This window comes from Hypanus sabinus, chromosome 16 (genome assembly GCF_030144855.1).
Source record: "Hypanus sabinus isolate sHypSab1 chromosome 16, sHypSab1.hap1, whole genome shotgun sequence".
NCBI classification, from domain to species: domain Eukaryota; kingdom Metazoa; phylum Chordata; class Chondrichthyes; order Myliobatiformes; family Dasyatidae; genus Hypanus; species Hypanus sabinus.
The window spans coordinates 64156282-64178289 of NC_082721.1; the positions used below are offsets into that span (position 1 = coordinate 64156282).

The following is a 22008-nucleotide window of genomic DNA, read 5'->3' on the forward strand; positions in this document are numbered from 1 at the left end:
CACCAGAGGAAGATGGAGAGCAGGCAAGGAGTGATTGTGAGAGGGACAGAGAGAGAGAAAAGAGGGGGAGGGGGGGGGAAAGGAATAACAAACAAACAAATAAATAAATAAATGGATAAATAAATAAATGGATGGATAAAGGGCGGGGTAAGAAGGGGAGGAGAGACATTAACGGAAGTCAGAGAGATTAATGTTCATGGCATCAAGTTGGAGGCTACCCAGACGGAATATAAGGTGTTGGTCCTCCAGGCTGAATGTGGCTTCATCTTGACAGTAGAGGAGGCCATGTATAGACAGATCAGAATGGGAATGGAACGTAGAATTAAAATGGGTGGCCACTGGGAGATCCTGCTTTCTCTGGCAGACAAAGCGTAGATGTTCAGCAAAACAGTCTCCCAGTCTGCATCAGGTGTCACCAATATATAAAAGGCCACACCGAGAGCACCCGACGCAGTATACCACACCAGCCAACTCACAGGTGAAGTGTTGCCTCACCTGGAAGGACTGTCTGGGGCCCTGAATGGTGGTGAGGGAGGAAGTGTAAGGGCAGGTGTAGCACTTGTTCCGCTTACAAGGATAAGTGCCGGGAGGGAGATCGGTGGGAAGGGATGGGGGGATGAATGGACAACGGAGTTCCAAGGGAGCAATCCCTGCGGAACGCAGAAGTGGGGGGGGGGGGGGAGAAAGGGAAGGATGTACTTGGTGGTGGGATCCCATTGGAGATGGCGGAAGTTACAGAGAATTATATGTTGGACCCGGAGGCTGGTGAGGTGGTAGGTCATCGTGGCTATCCCTTGAGGTCGAAGATGATGGTCTTCGTTCTGTTGATCTATTTGTGGACTCTCGAGTGGCTTACGAGTCCAATCTTGGATTTGAAAGTTCTTCCACATTCAGCACAGGTAGTTCCAGATAGCAGATCGGGCTTTGGTTGTTGCTGCCTCTCTTTCCACTTTCTTCTCTTTTCTTCTAATTCTGCACATCTGTCAGCTTCGAAAATGGCTGTTCCTTCTCGGATGATGGTTTGCTGGAGTTTCCTGTCCCTGGCATTGGTTTCCCAATTGCTGATGTCGATGTTACATTTCTTCATGTTGGCTTTTAAGACAATTTTGAATCTCTTCTGTCATCTGCCTCTTTTATGTTTGCCTTCCTTAAGCTGGGAGTAGAAGATTTGTTTTTGCAGACGTTCGTCTTTCATCCGAACAACATGACCACTTCATCTTAGTTGGTTATTGATGACGTAGGCTTCAATGCTTGTTGTTTTTTGCTTCATTTAGCATGCAATGTTGGTTCTTCTATCTCCCCAGCAGATAATTAAGATGTATCGAAGACAGCATTGATGAAACTTTTCAAGTGCCTTCAGATGTCGTTTGTATGTTGTCCAGGTTTCTGATGCATACAGGAGCTTTGGGATCACCACTGCTTTGTACACTAACATTTTAGTGTCTGTTCGGATGTCACCATCATGAAAGACTCTTGTTCAGAGACGTCCAAAAGCTGTTCCAGCGCATTTAAGACGATGTTGGATCTCGTCATTGAGGTCGACATTGGACGAGAGGTGACTTCCAAGATATGGAAAGTAGTCCACGTTTTCCAGGGTTGTTTCACCAAGTTGAATTGATGGTTCTATCCGATTTGTCTCAGTTGGTGACAGTTGGTAGATGATCTGAGTCTTTTTGGAATTGATGGTTGATGGTAAGTCCAAGTTTTGTGTATGCATAGCTGAAGGCAGTCAGAATCTGTTGTAGGTGGTTTTCTGAGACAGCTGCAACACTGTTGTCAGTTGCGTATTGGAGCTCAATGAGGGAACTTGTAGATGTCTTGATTTTGGACTTGAGATGGGTAAGATTCAAAAGTCTGCCATCCGTTCTGTAGATAATTTCAATTCCTGGGGTAAGGATCACACAAACTTCTCCACCATGACAAGAAGGGTGGCAGGTGAGGACAAGGGGAACCCTATCACGAGTGGGGTGGCGGGAGGATGGGGTGAGAGCAGATGCACGTGAAATGGAAGAGATGTGTTTGAGAGCAGGGTTGATGGTAGAGGAAGGGAAGCCCCTTTCTTTAAAAGAGGCATCTCCTTCATCCTGGAATGAGAGATGCGGTGGAGATGGAGGAATTGCGAGAAGGAGATGGAATTTTTGCAAGAGACAGTGTGGGAAGAGGAATAGTCCAGGTAGCTGTGAGAGTCTGTAGACTTATAGTAGACATCAGTAGATAAGCTGTCTCCAGAGATCAAGAAAGGGTCGGGAGACGTCCGAAATGGACCAGGTAAATTTGTGGGTAGGGTGAAAGTTGGAGGCAAAGTTAATGAAGTCAACGAGCTCAGCAAGTGTGCAGGAAGCAGCGCCAATGCAGTTGTCGATGTAGCAAAGGCAAAGTGGGGGATGGATACCAGTATAGGCTTGGAACATGGACATGGATTGGAACATGGAACTTGACCACTGTTATACTACCATCAAGAATGCTTACTGTGCCATGCCACACCCACACTTTGGAAAGTCTGATCACCTGGCTGTACGTCTACTCTCAGTGTATATGATGCCAGAGTAAATATTTTCTGTTTGTACATGATCCATTTACATTCTTTCCTTGAATATTCACAATGACTATCTAAAGTCCTCTTATCATATCTGCTTCCACCACTGCCCTTGTCAACTTGTTCCACTCTCTAGGTAAAAGAGATTTACCATGCTCTGTATAAAAATAAAAGGATTGCCAAGCACATCTCCCTTAAGGTTCCCCTTCTCACTATAAACGTACGTCCTCTAGCATTTCAAACATGAGAAAATCTGCAGATGCTGGAAATCCAAAGCAACACATACAAAATGCTGGAGGAACTCAACAGGAAACATCTATGGAAATAAATAAACAGTCAATGTTTCGAGCCAAGACCCTTTAACTGGACTGGAAAGGGAGAAGTCAGAATAAGAAGGGGGGGGGGGGAGGGGAGGAAGATGTACAAGGTGGCACATGAAAGGTGAAACCAGGAGAGGGTGATGGTGTGAAGTAAAGAGCTGGGAAGTTGATTGGTAAAAGAGATGAAGGGCTGGAGAAGGGGTAGGAGCATCAGAGGGAGGTGATAGGCAGGTAAGGAGATAAGGTGCGAGAGGGAAATAGGAATGGGGAATGGTGAAGTGGGAGACAATTGCCAGAAATTCGAGAAATCAATGTTCATGCCATCAGGTTGGTGGCTACCCATATGGAATGTAAGGTGTTGCTCCTCCAACCAGTGGCCATTCATTTCAATTCTACTTCCCATTCCCATTCTGATACGTCAGTCAATGGCCTCCTCTCCTGCCACAATGGGACCAAGCTCAGGTTCTGATTCTGAAAAAGATTCTAATTGTCTACCCTCTTTAAACCTTTCATAATTTTTGTAAAATTGTCAGGTCTCATCTCAACCTCCAACGCTCCAGGGAAAAGTATCCTAACTTTGTCTAACCTCTCCTTATAGCTCATACTCTCTAATTCAGAAATCATCCTGATGAACTCCAAGTGTGATCTAAATAAATGCAACATGAGGGTAATCTAGTGACATAGATTAGGAATTGATTAATTGACACAAGACTATTTGGAATAAACAAGGCATGTTGAAGTTGTGAGATTGCAACTAGTGGGGTTCTGCAGGGATTGGTGTGGGAGGCACGACTGTTAACAGTTTATATTAGCCCCCTTCCTTTCCAGTCCTGATGAAGAGACTTGGCCCAAAATGTTGACTGTTTATTCCATTTCATAGATGCTACGTCACTTGCTGAGTTCCTCCAGCATTTTGTGTGTGTTGCCCAAGATTTCCAGCATCTGCAGAACCTCTTGTGTGCATATGGAAAGTATTACTAGGATTCTGCTGACTCAACATGGATTTAAGAAGGGAACAAACATTTCCATGTTTTCATGTGATCTAGTTTGCTGAAGATGCAAAACTGAAAGCCCATGAGGGAAGCAAAGAGCACAGAGAGCAGTTCCAGACAGTTCCAGGTGAAAGGTGGGATGTAAAAAATGTCTGGTTATCCACTTTGGCAAGAGAAAAACGGAAAGATGGAGTTTTTCTTTTAAATGGCAAGAAATTGATAGGTGTTGGTGTTCTGAAGAAAATAGGTACCTTGTTCATGAATTGCTGACAGATATATCAAGTGTTTTGTTGACCTTTATTGCCAGAGGACTTGAGTACAATATACAAAAGCCTGAAAGCACATACATTCAGACTCAAAGATAGCTTCCACCCTGCTGTTATGAGATTCTTCACTTCACATTCCTCATTATTTCTTGTACCTTGTTGTTTACCTGCATAGCATTTGCTCTCTAGCTGCTCCATTTTATTTTACATTATTATTATTGATTTACCTTGTACTATCTTGATGCACTGTGTAATGAATTAAACTGTTTGAATGGTATGCCAGACAAGCTTTTCAAGTGTCCTCCGTACATGTGACAATAATAAACCAATTCCCTAAGACCATGAGGCACAGGAGCAGAATTAGGCCTTTTGGCCCAGTGAATCTGGTCCGGCATTCCATCTTGGCTGATTTATTATCCCTCTCAAACCCATTCTCCTGCATTCTCCCTGTAATCTTTGACGTCTTTACTAATCAAGAACCTGCCAACCTCCCCTTTAATAGGGCGTCCTCTGAAAAGAGTCTGGACATCTTCCCCGTGAATTGCATGGGTTCCTCCCACAGTCTAAAGATGTAGCATTTAGTAGGCTAATTGGTCTTTGTGAATTGTCCCGCGATTAGGTTAGGATTAAATTGGTGGTTGTCAGGGCATTGCAGTTCAAAGGAGTGGAAGGGTCTATTCTGTACTGTATCTCTAAATAAATAAAATTACCCAGTGAATTGGCCTTCACAGCTATCTCAGAATCAGAATCAACATCAAGTTTTCTACCACCGGCATGTGTTGTGACACTTGTTAACTTAGCAGCAGCAGTTCAATGCAATGCATGATAATATAGAAAGAAAAATAAACAACTAACCAAGTAAATCAAGTACAGTAGGCATATACATGTATATTAAATAGAATAAAATAATGTAAAAACAGAAATAATATATATTAAAAAAAGAAAAAAGCGAGGTTGGGTTCATGGGTTCAATGTCCATTTAGGAATTGTATGGCAGAGGGGAAGAAGCTGTTCTGTAGCAATAAGAGTGGAGACACCACATTTCTATTATATGGAGTCCTGGTTACCTGAGTTATTATGTACAGGTTTGTTGTCCCCACCCAGGGAAAGATCTGTTTGCAGTGGAGGAAGTGTAATGAAGGTTCACTGGATGGATTCCTGATGGAGTGTTTCTCCATTAAGTGGATTGGGCTTGAACACGCTTGAGTTTTAGAACAACTGTATTATTTGTTTATTTTAATTTATTGAGATATAGAGCAGATTTGGCCCTTTGAGTCATGCTGACCACAAACTCCCAGTTAAATCCCAGCCTAATCATGAAACGATTTACATTGGCTGATTAACTGACTAACCGGTACATCTTTGGAATGTGGGAAGAAATCCAGGCAGCCATGGGGAGAACATACAAACTCCTTAGGGGCAGTGGTGGGAACTGAACCTGGGTCACCGGGATATTTATTTCTCAAAGTTACTTGTTTCTTTTAGTATCTGCATAGATTATCTTCCTTTGCACGTTGGCTATTCGTGATCCTTTTGTGTAGCTTTGCATTGATTTTATTGTATTTCTTTGAATCTACTGTGAATGCCTGCAAGAAAATGAGTCTCAGGGTAGTATATTGTGGCATATACATAGTTTTTAATAAATTTACTTTACCTTGAATGGATCACATTGAAACCCACAGGATTGGCAGAGCTTGACATAGATATTTCTCCTGGCTGCAGTGCCTAGAGCCAGGAGGCGGTCTCAAAGAAAGGGGCCAGCTATTCAGCACCCACAGTAGATGAAAGAGTAATATTTGGAATTCTCTGCGGGGGGGGGGGCTGTGCTAAGCACATATAGGGAAAAAAAACAAAGATGTTTTTGATATCCAGACATTATGGGGTTGCTGAGAGATGGTTTCAGCTATCAACTAACTGAATGGTGGAGACGGAACCAGGGGCTGAATGGCCAACTTGTTAGGTATTTTGAAGCAAAGCTTGCTGTGTGTGGGTACTTCGTCCTGCATATTGAACATGTGCCCAGCCATTCCCTGCCTCTGCAGTGGGTCTCAGCCTGATATATTTAACAGTGGCACAGCAGGTATAGGCACTGTGTGTGCAGTGGACAACCACTTTCATTGAGAAAGTTTGGGCCTCGGTCCAAGTTGGCAAATGCAGCTCGGAGGAGGGTGGAAGCTGAGATCCATCAGGTCTTACTGAAGCAACGACGCCAAGCTTATGCACCAAAGAGATGGAGGGTGCTCAAACCCCCAATCATTCACTTTCTTTGTATTTCCATGCAACAGAACAACAAAATCACAAAGATCCCCAAAGGGGCCTTCAGAAACTTGGAGCAACTTCGAGAACTCTACTTGCAACGCAACCGTCTGTCTAACGCAGGTATTACTGCACAAACTTTCAGGTGAGCAATGCAAATCAATGCAATCTTCATCTGTAGTCCAGAAGTTCCAGGTGTGGTCCAGCTGAGGTTGTTTAGGGACCAAACATTCTGCCTTTGATTTCAGTTCCTCTAGAAGTGAACCTCAACTACCACTCATGTTTGGTTAAAGAAGTGGCCTCACATAATGTGTTGGAGACACACGAGGCCACAGGTGTTGGAAACTGGAGCAACACGCAAGATGCTGGAGGAACTCAACGAATCAGGCAGCATCTGTTGAAGGGAATGGACAGTCAATGTTTCCTGTTAACCTTCAGCTAGACTGCTGATCTGGATAAATTTAGATGAAGGGTCTTACCCAAAACAGTGACTGTCCATTCCCTTCACTTAGCATGTTTCTGCTTTCAGCAATTTGTTCAAATCTACCTAGAGTCATAGATTTTAGAGTGCTAAAACACAGAATCAGGCCCCTCAGCTCACCTAGTCTGTGCTGAACTATTTTCTGTCTCGTCCCACTCATCTGCACCTGGACCATAGCCCTCAGAACCCATCCTATCCAAGTACTTATCAAAGCTTCTTTGAATCACCACTTCCGATGGCAGTTCATTCTACTCTTACTACCCTCTTAGTGAAGTTCCCCCTCATACTCTCCTTAAACCCCTAACCCATGACCTCTAGTTCTAGCCTCACCCAACCTTAGTGGAAAAAGCCTGCTTGAACTTATCCTATCTATACCCACTTAATTTTGCAAACCTCTATCACATCTCCTCTTATTCTCCTATGCTCAAGTGAATAAAGTCTTTCCCTATAACTCAGCTCCTCAAGTTCCAGTAACATACTTGTAAATTGTCTCCACACACTTTTAATCCTTCCTGTAGTAAGCAGGTAACCTCTGATCTCCTGCCGTGCACCAGCTTTTAATAAGTGGCTCGTTATTTCGAACTCCAGCTCCGTGTGATATTTCAGTTTTCTCTGACGCTAATGTAATTTTTGGATATTAATACTTATTAGCAGCACAGCAGATATAGGGTGCTGTGTGTTCAGGGGAGAACGTTCATTGAGAACGTTTGGGCCTCGGTCCAAGATATGACTCTAATGTATCTTTTGTTTCTAGACATTTCTTCCGTCCTCTCCCCCCACCCCCACCCCCGGTTGCATCTTTGAAATAGGACTCATTTCTCTTTTGTACTTCACAGTAAAATGAAGGGGCTGGAATACCTGGACCTGTCCAGCAACAGCCTAGTGAAGATCCCAGAAGGACTGCCACCCAACATCGTCATCCTGCAGTTGGGGAAAAACCGCATCACCTCCATTTCCGAGAGCAGTGTCAATGGGATCCGGAACCTGGAGTATCTACTGCTTCAGAACAACCGTATCACCAGCGCTGGGATCCATAGGGGCGCTTTCGCAAAGCTGAGGAAGTTGCACACTCTTCACCTGTTTAACAATCCGCTGGGCAAGGTCCCGGATGGTCTCCCTCGCCGAGTGAACTCTCTCATGCTCCTCCACAATGGCATCCAGCAGATCGGTCCCAATGACCTTGTCACCACGTACCACCTGACCGAGTTGAACCTGAGTTACAACAAGCTCTACAGCAAGCGCATTCACCGAATGGCTTTTCGGAAGCTTCATCGGTTGAAGAGGATCGACCTGTCGGGCAACCACCTGACGCAGCTTCCCAGCGGGCTGCCGCCCGGCCTGGAAACGCTGATCGCGCAGCACGGTCAGATCAATCGGCTCTCTGTCCCAGTTCTGCGCAACATGAAAGCACTGCAGGAACTGCGCCTCAGTCACAATGAGCTGACCGTCGGCAAGATAGAACCAGGAACCTGGGGGCAGGTCCCCAACCTCAAGGCAAGTAGCAAAAGGGGACAAGAAACAGTGGCTGCATTTCTGAGGAGCATCCCTCCACCAGGCGTGTCGCTCAACACACTTGCAATTTATGCCCGTAAGCATCGATGCAGTGGGTAGAGCTGAAACAGGTTCCATCCTGCCCTTGGGTGTTGACTGCCTGGAGATTGTGGTTCCCCCACATGCTCCAGTTTCCTCCCACATCCCGAGGACACGAGTTAGTTGGCCACTAAATTGCTCCTATGCTGAATGGGTGGGGCACCGCAGTAACATAACGGTTAACATGACGCTATTACAACTGGGTGTGTCAGAGTTCAGAGTTTAATTCTGGCACTGTCTGTAGGAAGTTTGCACGCCCTTCCTGTAAACATGTGGGTTTCCTCCCCCAGTCCAAAGACCTACCGATTAGTAGGTTAATCGGTCATTGTAAGTTGTACTGTGATTAGGCTAGGGTTAAATAGGTGGGTGGTGGGTGGCTCGGCTCATTGGGTTGGGAGGGCCTGTTCCGCACTGTATCTCTATATAAATAGTTCCAAGGTTAGAGTGAGACCTCTAGCATGAGACCATTGGCAAAAAACCACCTTACCTTCTTTGGTAATTCTGCTGCAGGCTATAGGGTGCTGATCTATGTCCTTTCCTCCATTATCACTAGGATCAGGCATTCATGTCAGACGCCAAAATCTATAGTGAAGCTTACGGGATGAGCCCCAGAAGATGGATGCCACAAGGTGGTAAGGAGGAGGTGATACTGAACAGTGAGGAAAGGATGACAATGTCAACTTTAGTACACGAGGATTGGAACACAGTGAAGGGATTTCACGCCTTCTAGTACACGGGACTGTGTTCCTAAAACAAGAAAGGTTGACATCCAACCCAGAATGTACCAATCAATTCTCAGGACTGTTCCATAAATCCCTCTCATTATTTCCCCTTAGCCTTGCAGCTTATTCCCTCTCACTGAAGTTCCTTTGATTTTTTTGTTATTCACATGTACCAAGAAGAAACTTAAATAGCCAACTAAACCTACTAGCAAGTCTTTGGGATATGGGATGAAACCCGACCATTCAGGGGAAACCACAAAAGCAGGAGGAATTGGTTGAAAGATTAGTTTTATTTGTCTCATCCTAGGAACCAAGTTGGTGAACGTTTGGTGTCCTTCTTCTTTGGTCTTCACATCCATCCAGCCAAAGCAGTGGGCAGTCATCTTTGAGATCAAGGGATATGGGGATAGGACAGGAAAATGGTGTCAAGGTAAATCTCACTGAATGGCAGAGCAGGCTTAAAAGTTCAAATGGGCCGCTCCGATCTCTGTTCTGAGACTGTTCTCAGCTTGGTCACTGGTGTTGAGATAGTGGGGGGGGGGGGGAATCATGGTGCAGTGCTAGCAATCACTGATCAGTGTTCAATTCTGGCTGCTGCCTGAAACATACATGAAATCTGCCATTCTGTGTCAAATCAAATCAAATCAACAAGGATTTGAGCAGCCTACAAGTGCTGGCATACTTCTGGCACCAAAATAGCATGCCCACCATTTACTAACTCTAACTCTTGCGTCTTTGGAATGTGGAAATCCATGCAATCACAGGGAAAATGTACAAACTCCTTACAGATATAGGAGGGAATTGAATCTAATCTTGCAGCTGTTTATTATTGTCACATGTACTGAGGTACAGTGAAAAGCTTATCTTGCATACTGGTCATACAAATTAATTTGTTACAATACTGAGGAAGTACAAGATAAAACAATTACCATAGAGTAGAATAAGATATTACAACTCCAGGTTGTTAATGCAGCAATGCAGGTGGACCATAAGGTGCAAGATCATAATGAGGTAGATCGTGATTGGAACTAGAGGTTATGGGTTAAGGGTGAAAGGTGAAATGTTAAAGGGGAACAGGAGGGGGATCTTCTTCACTCAGAGGGTGGTGAGCGAGTGGACAAGCTGCCAGTGGAAGTGGTAGATGCAGGGTCAATTTCAACATTTAAGAGAAGTTTGGGTAAGTACATGGATGGGAGGGGTATGGAGGGCTATGAGCCAGATGTAGGTCGATGGGAACTCAGCAGAATAATAGTTCAGCATGGACTAAATGAGCTGACAGGCCTGTTTCTGTGTTCCATTGCTCTATGACTATTGTGAGATCAAGAGTCCATCTTATTGTACGAGGGAACCATTCAATAATTTTATAACAGTGAGACACAAAGTGCTGAGTTTCAGACAAATGTGAGCACATGAAAGGAAAGAATGTGGGTAGAAGCTCTGGTCACCTCCTAACTGGGTGCAGAAGCATCAACTGCTCCTTCTACTCACTTCCAACCAGTAATGTCAACCAGCAGATGACACCCACTCATTAGTGTGAGCAACCCAAAGCACATTTCCTGCCCCGGCACATTAGATATTAAGCAGATCAAGAATATTTAACGTTATTTAAAAATATGATCAATCTACTTTTGTTTCTTTTAGTTATTGGATCTGGGATATAACAAATTGTCCTACGTGCCTCCAGACCTCCCCGAATCCCTGGAGTACATCTACCTGCAGAATAACCACATTTCAATGATCACCTCGGACTCCTTTGCCTCCACTTTAAATATTAAAATCATTGTTCTGAGGTAAGCAGATGATTGTCCACTGCTTTGTCTACACCACTTTTCTCCTCTCTCTGCTACAGGACGGATGTGGACACTACAGAGGAAGGGCATCAAACATTCACTAAAACAGTTGCTAAGATGGTAGAGTCGTGCAACGTGGAAAAGGCCTTTCAGCCCAACTGATCCATGCTGTCCAAGATTCCCATCTAAATCTGCAATTAGCCAATAGTCCTATAAACCTTCCCTATCCGTCTATCTGTCCATGTGCATCTTAAATGTGGTTAATGTACTTCTCTCAACTGCTTTCTCTGGTGACTTGTTCCATACACCCACCACACTCTGGGTGAAAAAAAGTTGCCCCACAAATTCCTATTAAATCTCTCCCTTTCATCTTAAACTAGTGCCCTCTAGTTATTGATTTCCCCAACCCGGGGGGGGGGGGGGTGGAAAGGAAGTTGAGTGCCTTCACCCTATCTATGTCCCTCAATTTTGTACACCTCTAGAAAATCATCCCTCAGTCTCCTACAATCCAATGAAAGAACCTACTTAACCTCTCTCCATAACTCAGCACGTTGTCAACGTTCTCATAAACCTCCTCTGTACTCTTTCCAGATCTGACGTGAGCTAACGAGTAGGCTAGACCAATTTCTTAATAGTTTGTAAAGGGTTTTCTTGTGGAAACATGCAAAATTCTTAAGAGGGTGGATGCAGGGATATTATTTCCCCAGAGTGAGGAGTCTGGAGCTAGAGATCACAGACTCTAAACAAGGAATGGGCCATTTAGGACATAAATTTCTTCTCTTAAGATTTGACAAATCTTTGAAATTTTCTACCTCGGAGGGTTCCAGAGACTCTGTCAGTGATTGGATTGTAAATGGAGATTAATAGGTATCAAAGGAATTAGGGAAAATGGGAACAGAACAGGAAAATTGTGTCAAGGTAGATCTTGTTGAATGGTAGAGCAGACTCATAGGATGAAATGGCATATTCCTGCACTGATCTCTGTTTTTATGAGACCTCTATACACTTAAGCAGTCCAGTTCTCAGCTGGATTGCTTGTGTTGGGATAGTGAGGGGGGGAAAGTTCATCTGTGACCCCTGCTGCCATCAGGAGGGAGAAAAGCTCAAAGGCAACAAGAGATAATAAATTCAAATCATTCGTGGCACAATAGCAATTCCTGTCACTTCTTGTAAGTAGATTATGACCACATGGGTTCCCTCTGTGTGCTCTGGTTTACTCTGACATTCCAAAGATATACAGGTTAGTTTAGCAAGTTGTGGACATGCTACGTTAGTGCAGGAAGCATGCTAACACTTGGGGCTGCTCCGAGCACACTCCTCAGTGATTTGATTTAATACAAACAACACATTTCACCGTATACTTTAATTTTTTTTTTGTGTGCCATACTCTGCCAGAGCCTTGGCAACCAATTATTTTTTCAAGTGATTGTCTTGGAGGAAAGATTCTGTGAGTGGACCCCACGTCCTTCTTACAGCGCAGTGTGTTTTATATTACGAGGCTGAGTTGCCAGCTTGACACTCAACCTGGCACAGATGGAAAGCATGTCCAGGAGCAGCCCAACTGGATTCAAACTGGGGAACCTTCAGTCCGGAGTCCGGCACTGATGTCACTGCGCCACCAGCTGTACATGTGACAAATAAGCTAATCTCTTTAAATCCACTATCTAAGAGGCTAGTTGGTACTTGGAGTTTAGAAACTAGGTCATGCATCCCAAGCACAAGAGATTCTGCAGATGCTGGAAGTCTTGAGCACAACAGGAGCAGACTCAATGGGCTGAATGGCTTAATTCTGCTCCAACTGTATGAAGGAACTCAGCAGATCTGGCAAAATTTATGGAGGGGAATATGCTGCCTGACCTACTGAGTTCTTCCAGCACATTGAGCAGGCATCCCAAAAGAGTTTCTTCTGCCCCATTTGTCTTGCCAAGTTGACCATACTGTTACCTACATTTGGATAAAACCCAAAGCACCGATCAGCTTGCCTGGGTCAGTTTGTGCCTGTGTCTGTTCACAATTACTCACACCCACTTGGTCCCAATGCTCCTAACTACCATAATTTCATTGTGCTGAATGTAAACCATCTCTTGGTTTTGGTTCCCATCTTTGATCCTTCAGCAACAACTCACCCAATCTCCCCAAGCTCTGAATTCCCCATTGCCTCTGGTCCCAACTTCCAATACTCTTCCTCCAAATAAAATCGCTGGCCCCCAGACTCAACTTCCTCCAAGCTCTTCAGTGGGAGTTCCCACAACTCCATCTCTCCTGCCCTCACTGGGCCTCCAATATACATACATACTCATTTTTCAAGATAAACAGTTTTGCCCTCTGCTGACAACCAGATGGTTCCCATCATAAACCCAGGACTATTTTTATCAATCATACTTGCCACTAGTTTAGTACAATTTTATAATCTACCTACATACACTTAGTGGCAACTTTATTAGGTACATCTACTTGTTAATGCAAATATCTAAGCAGCCAATCATGTAGTAGCAACTCAATGCATAAAAGATTGCAGACATATCAAGATGTTCAGTTATTCATACCAAACATTCGAATGGGGAAGAAATGTGATCCAAGTGACTGACCATAGTTGGTGACAAAGGGAGTGGTTTGAATATCTCAGAAACTGCTAATCTCCTGGGATTTTCACACACAATAGTCCCTAGAATGACAGAGAATGGTGCAAGACACAAAGAACCCAGTAAGCAGTAGTTCTGTGGGTGAACATGCCTTACTGATTGCCAAACTAGTTCAAACTGATAGTAACTCAAATTACCACAACATTGGTGTGGAGAAGAGCACCTCTGAAAGCACAACACATTGAACCTTGAATGATTGCAGAAGACCACGGACATACACCCAGAGGCCACTTTATTAGGTACAGGACGTACCTGATAAAATGACCAGAGCATACACTGAATTTAAAACAAATAAACAATTGCCAGCAGTGAAGTTTGCAAATTGACTCCCAATCTCTGAGCAGTCCTTTCCACACAGCAGTGTGCCATCATTGCACAAGCCGTCATTCTGGACCTTCTTGAACTGTCATTGGTTAAAGTTGGCACAACCCTGCACATCACAGCTGGCATTTATCACTGTACCTGGTTTATTCTTGTAGGTCAAACCGGTTGACTGCTGCGGGTCTGGAGAGGAAAGCATTCATGGGACTGCAACATCTGCAAGTTCTGGATCTGACAGGAAACCTAGAGCACATCAATGTCCTTTTACACAGTGACTTGAAAGAACCGACTGAAGCAGACAGCACAGAGGCCAGGCAAAGAAATACAAGCAGCCAGCTGAGCTGAAGCATGCAGAGGTTGTCCATAGCCAGATAGAACAGTGAGTAACACAACCATGAAACACCAACATAAGAGCTCTTACCATCAGAGTTCACCAACTGATGAACTTAAACAGACCCATCACCCATAACCTCAACCTACTTTCTGCTGATCATATCAACCTGACTTTATATTAAATGTATTTGACTTCTCTAATAGTCAATAAATTGTAAGCAGTTAAACATAAAACTGTTTAGCGACACCAGCATAATGATAAACCTGAAATGAAACATAAAATTCTTTAAATACACAGCAGGTTGGGCAGCAGCTGTGGAGAGAGAAAAAGAAACAAGAAACTGATGAGTTCTGATGAAGTGTCCCTCATCTGAAATGTTAACTGCTTATATCACAATAGAGGATCCTAACCACCTGAATGCTTTCAGCAGTTTTTGCTTTTATTGAAAGATAATGTAATTAATGTAAGGATGTAATTAATAACATAATGGAAGAGTCAGTAATTAATCTGTAAATGAATTACTTCTGCACTCAGTCCACACTGTCCTCTTTCTCCAATTACTTGGTTAAATACAAAGACTATGGGAGATGGAAACTGCTACGATAAAGCCAGATAAGTCTGACCAAAGCCTCCTCTATAGCCATGCCGAGGCCAAATCCAGATTGGAGGAGCAACACCTCATATTCCGTTTGGGTAGCCTTCAACCTGATGGCATGAACATCTATTTTTCTAACCTGGTAATTTCTCCCCCTCCTCATGGTCTCTTTTTTTTATTCCCCATTCTGGTTACCCTTTTCCTCATCTGTCCATCAGTTTCCTCTGGCTCCCCTCATTCTTTCCATTCTTCCATGGTCCATTGTCCTCTCCTATCAGATTCCTTTTTCAACCCTTTACCTCTTCACCTATCACCTCCCAGCTTCTTACTTTGCCACCTATTCCCCCCCCCCCCATCCACTCACCTACCACCTTCACCTTATTCTGGCTTCTTTCCCCATTCTTTGTAGTCCTGAATAAGGTCTTAGCCCAAAATGTTGATTGTTTATTCCTCTTCATAGATGCTGTCTGACTTGCTGAGTTGCTCCAGCATTTTGTGTATGTTTTGCTCGATTGAAACATCTAATACTCATGGAGAACTCTCAATTCTTCAAATTAAATATTCCCTTAAATCAATAAGACAAGCAAAAGTCTTAGCCGATAAAGGGACCATCCACAATATAGTGCTGATTCATTAAGGCCTTGCATGCTGATTTCAGTCAAGATCTGTTTTCAGTTCTAAGCTTACCATCTGAGCCATTCATTGGTATTTTGGTATCCTTGAGTTGCTGAACTTTACAACTTATCTCCAGGAGCAGTGATTCTTAACACAGTCGGTTCAAACTGTTTGATCCATTTCTCAATCAAGGCATTTGTATCACACCTTTTGTGTATGCACAATGTTAAATAAAGTGCAAAGGAAATTATTGTTTAATGAATACCAGCATCTAAAAAACCCTTAAATAGGCACATTAATCGATAGAACACTGAGGGGTATGTAGGAGGGAAAGGTTAGATTGAGTTTAAGAGCAGGTCAAAAAGTCAGGCCAAAGGGCCTATACTATACTGTAAAGTTCTGTGTTCCATGAAATGTGCCAACCTACTGAACACAGGAAGATCTCGCAAATGTTTTTCACCTTTGCCTGTTATTCTAAAATAGGGTAACAATGTAGACACCAAATTAGTCCTCTTGGTAGAAGTTGTTAATGAAAAAAAAATTGCAGGTGATGAAGAACAACTGTTTACTAAATATTCATTTGTCTTTATTGTCAAGAATCATCTCCACTTTATACATTACTTTTCAAATTGTAAAACATTCAGTACAGAGTTAGCAGGCACTTCACTGAATTCTGAACACCAGCAATGCAGCCCCCCACCCCCACAGCAGCAATGCCTCAGTCAGAGATGAAAATGACAGCTTCTGAGTGGATAAGTGCATGGAGGCTCACAGGGAATAGTGACGTGAACTCTTTCTAATGAGTTAAACCACCAGGACCAGCCTCAGCATTCCCATAATTCTGATTGCTTAGGATAGTTTTCAATACAAATAAATTAATGTCCATAAACAAAAACAAGAATGATGTGCAAGAAACACCATCTTAGTCAGCTGGTAACTCAGCAGGCTTGATGCACCCAAAGCCCACACCCAAATCTTTGGGTCTTCCTCAAATGGATTTTAGTGTACCTTGTTTAAACCAGAAAATGTAAATGAGAGCTGTCGACTGCAACTAGTCCAAGATGGAAAGCAGGAAGGACAGGTCATTCTCCAACCTTTTACCAGTTATCAGCCGAAGATGTCACATGACCCGCAGAGGAACAGGAAGATGCTCTGCAGAGGAACGGTAAAATGTCCTGTGGAGGAATGGGAAGATTTTCATTGAAGGAACGGGAAGATGTCCCGCTGAGGATTGGTAAGATTTCCATTGGAAGAATGGGAAGATGTCCTCTCTCCTACTAAGCAACACTCCCATACCACAGACTTCAAGGGGAGAGAGAACTGGCTGGTCAGGATGACACTTATAAATGGTACCAGTGCTTAATGCTGAGGATTAATTAACAAACTGCATTTACTATTTGAATAGCTGATCCCTCCTAATATTAGTGAACTACCCTCCAGGGTTCACGTTAGCGCAGGTACTTCCTGTGACAAGGAGGAGCAGCCTCCTGAATAGCTGCAGAAATGCCTACCCTGGGTCACCCTTCTGCACTCTGAGCTCCACTTATGCAGAGTACAATCAGTGCAGGGAGATTGTCACAATTTAATAAAACAAAACTAAGGCACAATATCATTACTGACAGGTTAGGAAACATTGAAAGGTGGATGAGTTTTGCTCCATCAAATCATTGATCATCCACCCATCAGTTCTGGTAAATGAATTCTGCTCTGAAACGTTTATGCTTATAAAGGGGTTTCCTCCCTTACTAATCTCTGAACTAAGACAGCAACTATTCAACCCCACTATTCTCCTTTGCCAGGCCACACACACTACTGACCCCCACCTCCTGTTGTGAGGCCCCACAACTTCTGACCTCACATACTGCTGATAGGCCCTGCCATCTAAAACCTTCACCTCCTACTGACAGGACACACCCACTTCTGACTCCACCTCCTGTTGACATGCCCACCCTCTAAATGTCTAATCTCCGGTTTACAAGGCCCACCCACTTTAGACCCCGTCTCTTGCAGAAGGGCCTGTCCGACTAACCCACTTCCTATAATAGACACCTTCCTCAAAAAGCCCCACCTCCTGTAAACAAGCCACAGCCTCTTGCAGACAGGAGGAGCTTCAAGTTCCAATCTATGGAGCTGTCTGTAATGTTAAGTTCACATTTAAGCACAAAGTCACAGTGTTTTCTCTATGCTGTACCCTGAGTTGCCCTCTCACTATATAGCAGCTGTTTGAAAAACAAGAAGTACAATATATAGCATGGCTAAGGAGAAACCCAGTCAAGGGGTGAAGGAGAGAAAAAATAAAGCAAAATTAAATTCAGATGCTGGAAATCTGAAATTTTAAAAGACATAAAAACACTCAGTAGGCCAGGCAGCATCTGTGGAATGAGAAATAGATAGATGTTTCAGCTCCTCTCCCTGTAGAGGATCTTTCACCCAAGATGTTAGTGCTGTTTCTCTTTCTACTGATGCCACCTGACCTGCTGAGTGACCTAGCCTTCTCTATTAGAGGAATAAGTAGGTTAAGTTCATAGAAACTGTGTTGATGAGGAAGGATTGCCCAATGCAGATTCAATAACAAATTTCAAAAGTAAATAGGATAAATAATCAAAGAGAGAAGATCTTCATGGTCATAGATCAGGGAAATGATTCTGAGTCAATGCTTTTTCAAGGAGCCAACACAGACACAGAGAACAAAATGGTCTTCAGCTGTGCAGTCGAACTCTCTGCTGACAGATGCTCTGCATACTCAGTAATCAGATTCTACTTCAGATCCTCTTTCGGCCCCTTTGCCTTCAAAAGGGATAGATGTGCATGGTTCCATTTTGCTCAGGGATCAATAGGCCTTGGAAACATCAGAACATCACCTTAAAACCTCAAGGCAGTTCAGGGGCGTTACCTGTCATGGCAGAAAGTATGCTCAGTAACCTGACTCATGTCTATCATAGCATCCTTACACCCAAGGAGAGGTAACACCAAGACCGACTCTGCCGCAGTGCAGATGTAGTTTCATCCTATGATCTTAATCCAAAATTCTCATAGAGCCTTAAATTTCAGTTAATATTTACATAATGTTAAAATGTTTGTTTATAAGCATACATAGATACTTTGCATTCTTGGGCACTCATTGGAAATAACGTTCTATCCATCAGTACGTACACAACGCTGGAAGAACTCAGCAGGTCAGGCAGCATCCGTGAGAAAAGAGTAGCCAACGTTTCGGGCCGAGACCCTTCATCAGTAAGAGTCTTGGCCCGAAACGTTGGCTACTCTTTTCTCACGGATGCTGCCTGACCTGCTGAGTTCTTCCAGCGTTGTGTACGTATTCTTTGATTCACAGCATCTGCAGTTGTATTTTTTTGTTCTATCCATCAGTACTCGCTGTAATGCCAAATTATTGCTTTAAATAAATATACATTTTATATTCTGGTGCAACTTAATGTACTCTCAATTACCTATTGATTAAAAATATATACTTATTAGGATAATAATCGAGCTGTGTTCATGCCGCAAAGCTAATTGTGACAGTGAGTTTCCCAGCACTTGTACTGTTAGTGAGTGCTTCTTCAGCCAGGGAGGAAGCAAACAGCTGGATGGCATTGTACATTATGATTTACAGGATTGCTTTGGCATCTATATTTGTTTCTTTATTGTGTTCTTAATGTTTATTGTGTTTTATTATGCTGCATTGGATCCAGAGTAGCAATAATTTTGTTTCCCCTTTACACTCATGTTCTGAAAAATTACAATAAATAATATTGATTCCTGAATCCTGAAAACTCCATTTTCACAGGCAGCGAGTTCCACATCATTACCAGTCTCTGGCTGAAATCCGCCCAGGACTGAAAACAGCCTTTGACTCATTTCCCTCATTTCCCCTGTTTTCTAATTCCACATTCCCTCTTTCTCACACCATTCATTGATGAAATCTAATTTACCCTGCTTAATCCTTGAATCAAAAGGCCAGCTGAACATCCATCTGATTTCAATCACTTTGTGCTGTGGTTGGGCTGCTGTATTTCTGTGGCTTCATCTCTGTGCTAGTCATATCCAAATAAATGTCTCGGGGAAAGCGGCTAAGGCAGAAGCTGTGACCACGCAGGCACAGTGAAGTGGCAGCTCCCAGCATCAGCACCATAGAATACCTTGGGCCTCGTTGGGAAGAGCACAGAAGTGCTTCACTGCTCACTCACTGGATTTACATGTACCAGCAGAGGTGGATATTAGTCATGCTCACATTGAGTACGCAGAGACTGTAAAGTACCAGTCTGCTCCCCTTTAGTTAGTGGACTTCGGAAAGAACTTGTTTCTTTTCTTACTTGCTTCTCTCAACAGGATCAAAGCTCAGAGCTGCATTGCCCCAAAGTATCTATTCCACAATGGGCTAGATACTTTGGGCATTCGACAGTCCATTGCGGATGGGCAAGGCTCCTGAAACAAGCCTAGGAATTGGCTGGGGCTTTGGCAGAGGAGGATTAGAAAGCCAGAAAGCAATTCAGGAGTCATTTTTCTCAGAGCCAGGTTGAAGGTCTCACAACTCTCACTGGAGGCTGAAAATGTGCCTGGTATAACAGGAACTCAGGTGTCTAATTGTCTAATAAGCCCATATCTGAACATCCCAAACTTAGGGGCTGGCGGAAATCCATAATCCGCCCAGGACTGAAAACAGCCTTTGACTCCAAACAGGTTGCTGTCTAAACTCAGGGCCATTTGGGATTACAACTTACTAAGATGTCCCATTGTCTTAGTAAGTCACTGGATGATCAAAATTCTTCAAGGATTACAGTCACAAGTAATTGCTCCTGGTCCAGTGATATTTTGTAAATCCCAACAAGCTAATGATGGGCAGCAATGGCATGTATCCTGCAACATTTTCAGAATGGGCTGTATACAATTGGAGGCTGTAGTATGCCCATTGAGGAAGCTCCAAGGCTTTCTATAACCAACCATTCCTTAGGGTTAAAAACTGCATTATCCTGTGGGGAACTATGCCATTCCTGGATCCAAAAATACCTATAGCAAGGACATTACCAGCTGCTTCCAGTATCATTCACACAATTAAAGACTGAATCCAGTCTATTCTTTTCAGCCAATTTCCCTTAGAACATTATTAACAGCCTTAGCACTGAACTGGCAGGATCACTATCTCCAACCTGGACTGATAACTCCAAAATGGCAGGGTATTAACTCCTAAAGGGTTCTAGGAGACATTCAGCTTTCCTCTGACAATACAACCCTGTGAATATTTCAGCATTCCAGGTGTACCCCACCCCCACTGCTGCTGCACATAACTCCATTCAATTAATGAAAAGCCAAATACGAAACACTACTGAAACCAGTACAACATTAGAGGCTGGCTCAAGTGCACCCATCCATGGGTGGAAGACTATTATCAACAAGAAAAATATAAGATTGGAATGCATTGGTAGAACTTTGCTCTGGATAAAATGCATTTGAACTAATAAATCTGGGCCAGTTTAGTTCTCTGGGCAATTGGAACAGCATTGAAATATGGACAAATGTGGGGAACATCACGCTGGACACAATAATCCTTTCATGTAGAGATTGTCCAGGCACGAGAAGGTGCTGAGATAGAGCATCACAAACCACCTCTTGCTGTTGGGGGGAGGTCAGGCACTGCAAAGGGGCAGGGGGAGAAGAAAGAGTGTTCACAGGACCCTGGCAAAATAAAAGAGGAAATCAAGCCAATCTGTGGTTTCCAGCTCGTTCCAGTCTCTATTGACAAGAATTCCAAGCATCTTCAGCACAGGGACACACACAGCCCGTGGGCATTTTGACAAGTCTCTGTTGCAGTTTCTGCCACCGCACCGCTCGGTCTCTTGGTGTGCGTGGAGAGGGGGGTGGGAATGAGGTCCTCCAAGGAGCTTCAGGGCCAGAAGGTGGGAATCCCAGATCCTGATAAGTTCACGGGTGTTTGCCACTCGGCCTCCCCAACGATGCTGGCTCACCTTAGAGATGCATGAGGTGATGAAGAAGCTTCAAATGACGGCTCAGGGTGGAACATGCGGAGGACCCTGCACCAGGCCAATACAGTGATCTTTAGTGTCTGAATTGCTGCAGCTAAAGGTGGAAAAGAGGAGGAGAGGAGGGAAAGGGGAGGGGGAGGGAAAGGGAAGGGGGAAAGGGGAGGAGGGAAGGGGGAAAGGGGAGGGGGAAGGGGAGGGGGGAAGGGGAGGGGGAAGGGGAGGGAGGAAGGGGAGGGAGGAAGGGGAGGGGGAAGGGGAGGGAGGAAGGGGAGGGAGGAAGGGGAGGGGGGAAGGGGAGGGGGGTGAGAGAGGGGGAGGCAGGAAGGAGGGTCATAAAAGAGATCATTAAAAAAAGGTATCAATATTACAAGGTAACGACAAGAACACTTCATCTTTTCCACTTAACTCCGTAGATTAGCAGCCTTCAGGCACAAGGTAAGGAATGTAACAACCTGTAATGGTTTTTCTATAATTCCAATTCATAAAAAAGAACACAGACAGCTCCAGACATAGGCATCAACGACCACAGTACCTGGTTTATCTGGCTTACACTCTCTCAAAGGTATT

The 22008-nt window shown here is 43.8% G+C and overlaps 2 protein-coding genes across 5 annotated transcripts in view; one reads left to right on the forward strand and one right to left on the reverse strand.

Annotated features, from left to right (window-relative positions):
* The window catches only part of LOC132406382 (podocan-like protein 1), a 41945-nt gene extending 23067 nt beyond the window's left edge, over positions 1-18878 (forward strand). Inside the window, exons 8-11 of the mRNA XM_059991986.1 lie at positions 6400-6515; positions 7688-8345; positions 10805-10953; positions 14075-18878. Of these exons, the coding sequence (XP_059847969.1) occupies positions 6400-6515; positions 7688-8345; positions 10805-10953; positions 14075-14261 (1110 nt within the window). The 3' untranslated portion in view covers positions 14262-18878. The remainder of the gene's footprint in view (positions 1-6399; positions 6516-7687; positions 8346-10804; positions 10954-14074) is intronic.
* The window catches only part of cc2d1a (coiled-coil and C2 domain containing 1A), a 111430-nt gene continuing 107689 nt past the window's right edge, over positions 18268-22008 (reverse strand). For all 4 annotated transcript variants that reach the window (XM_059991982.1, XM_059991981.1, XM_059991983.1 and 1 more), the window contains one exon: positions 18268-21535. In XM_059991982.1, the coding sequence (XP_059847965.1) occupies positions 21515-21535 (21 nt within the window). In that variant the 3' untranslated portion in view covers positions 18268-21514. The remainder of the gene's footprint in view (positions 21536-22008) is intronic.